Below are 1,188 nucleotides of genomic sequence, written 5' to 3' on the forward strand. Positions count from 1 at the left end.
CGATGCCAGATACTCCCAACCCTGTGCATAGCCCGCCCCCACCCCCCAGGCTATAGTCCAGCAACCGGGCTCCCAGGAGCAGGATCGATTCTCCCACGTGGCTCAGCTCCACGCCAACCCCAGCTCCTCAGAGGCACTCCCAAGACCCTTGTCCCCGGTATGTCTTGCAGTGGCTCATCCGAACCCCAGCCCTTCAATAGTACTCACGGCTCAGCCGGTCTCGCTGCCGGGTACTGCTGGCTTCTGCAGAGGATGGAGTGGCCGCATGCCTGCCCCATCGCTCCTCATCGTCTGCCTCCCCAGCCAGACTAAGGTGGCACCTCGCCCTGTCCACCCTGCCCGGGGCTCCAGGCAGGGTGCCTGGCCCAGTGGGCACAGGGACCAAGAGCAGTAGCCTGTCCCCAACTCAGCCTGGACTCAATACCCCAAGCCAGCGCTGCCGCTGCCCCAGTTGCTCCCACCTCTCCCGCTGCCACTGCCTCTGCCGCTAGGCTGGCTCTGGGAGGAGGTTGGAGCAGGTCTGCTAATGCAGAAGGGGGAGGGAGGAGGGAGGAGGAACAGAGAGGCCCAGACAGAGAGGGAGAGAGGGAGGGAGGGGTAGAGAGACTCTGGCTGGGAGAGAGGAAAAGAAAGACTCACAAACAGAGGAACAGAGACAGAAACAGAGACAGAGAGAAATAGGAAGGAGAGAAATACATGAAGGAGAGAAGAAAGGGATCAGAGCTCCAGAGAGATCAAGATGGAAATATAAAGAGATCAGAGAGAGACATAGGGAAAACACACACAGAGGAACAAAGACAGAAAAGAAAAGGAAAAAAACAAAAAGCAGAAATAGAAATGGGGGAAGGGGAGAGAGACAGAGAGTGAGAGAGCGAGAGAGAGTTAGAGGAACCCAGAGAGGTATGAGGATGAATGATTTGCACTGTGCACAGACTAGAATAGGGATGAGGGGCAGATGGACAGATGGACTATGCTAGCCCATTACAGAGGCCCTCAGGGTCGAGGGACGCTTCTCATCCTCCTCAAGGAAGGGCTGGGCTCCCTTACTGAGCGAGTATCATGTACTGCGGTGCATCCCCAGCATGGAGTGGGTACACAGGAGGCTCTCCGGGCTTTGGATTCAGAGCCTTGTCACAGAGTCTACCTTAGTGGCTCTGCTTAGCTGGGACACTGTGGGAGTTGATGCTG

At 57.0% G+C, this 1,188-nt stretch overlaps 1 protein-coding gene across 1 annotated transcript in view; it reads right to left on the minus strand.

The window, feature by feature from the left end:
* Positions 1 to 471, minus strand: part of PDE2A (phosphodiesterase 2A) — a 94,728-nt gene extending 94,257 nt beyond the window's left edge. The window contains exon 1 of the mRNA XM_077762232.1: positions 208 to 471. Coding sequence (XP_077618358.1) covers positions 208 to 278 — 71 coding nt within the window. The 5' untranslated portion in view covers positions 279 to 471. The remainder of the gene's footprint in view (positions 1 to 207) is intronic.
* Between the last annotated feature and the right edge of the window lie 717 nt (positions 472 to 1,188).

This window comes from Crocuta crocuta, unplaced genomic scaffold, assembly GCF_008692635.1.
Source record: "Crocuta crocuta isolate KB4526 unplaced genomic scaffold, BGI_CrCroc_1.0 scaffold306, whole genome shotgun sequence".
Lineage (NCBI taxonomy): Eukaryota > Metazoa > Chordata > Mammalia > Carnivora > Hyaenidae > Crocuta > Crocuta crocuta.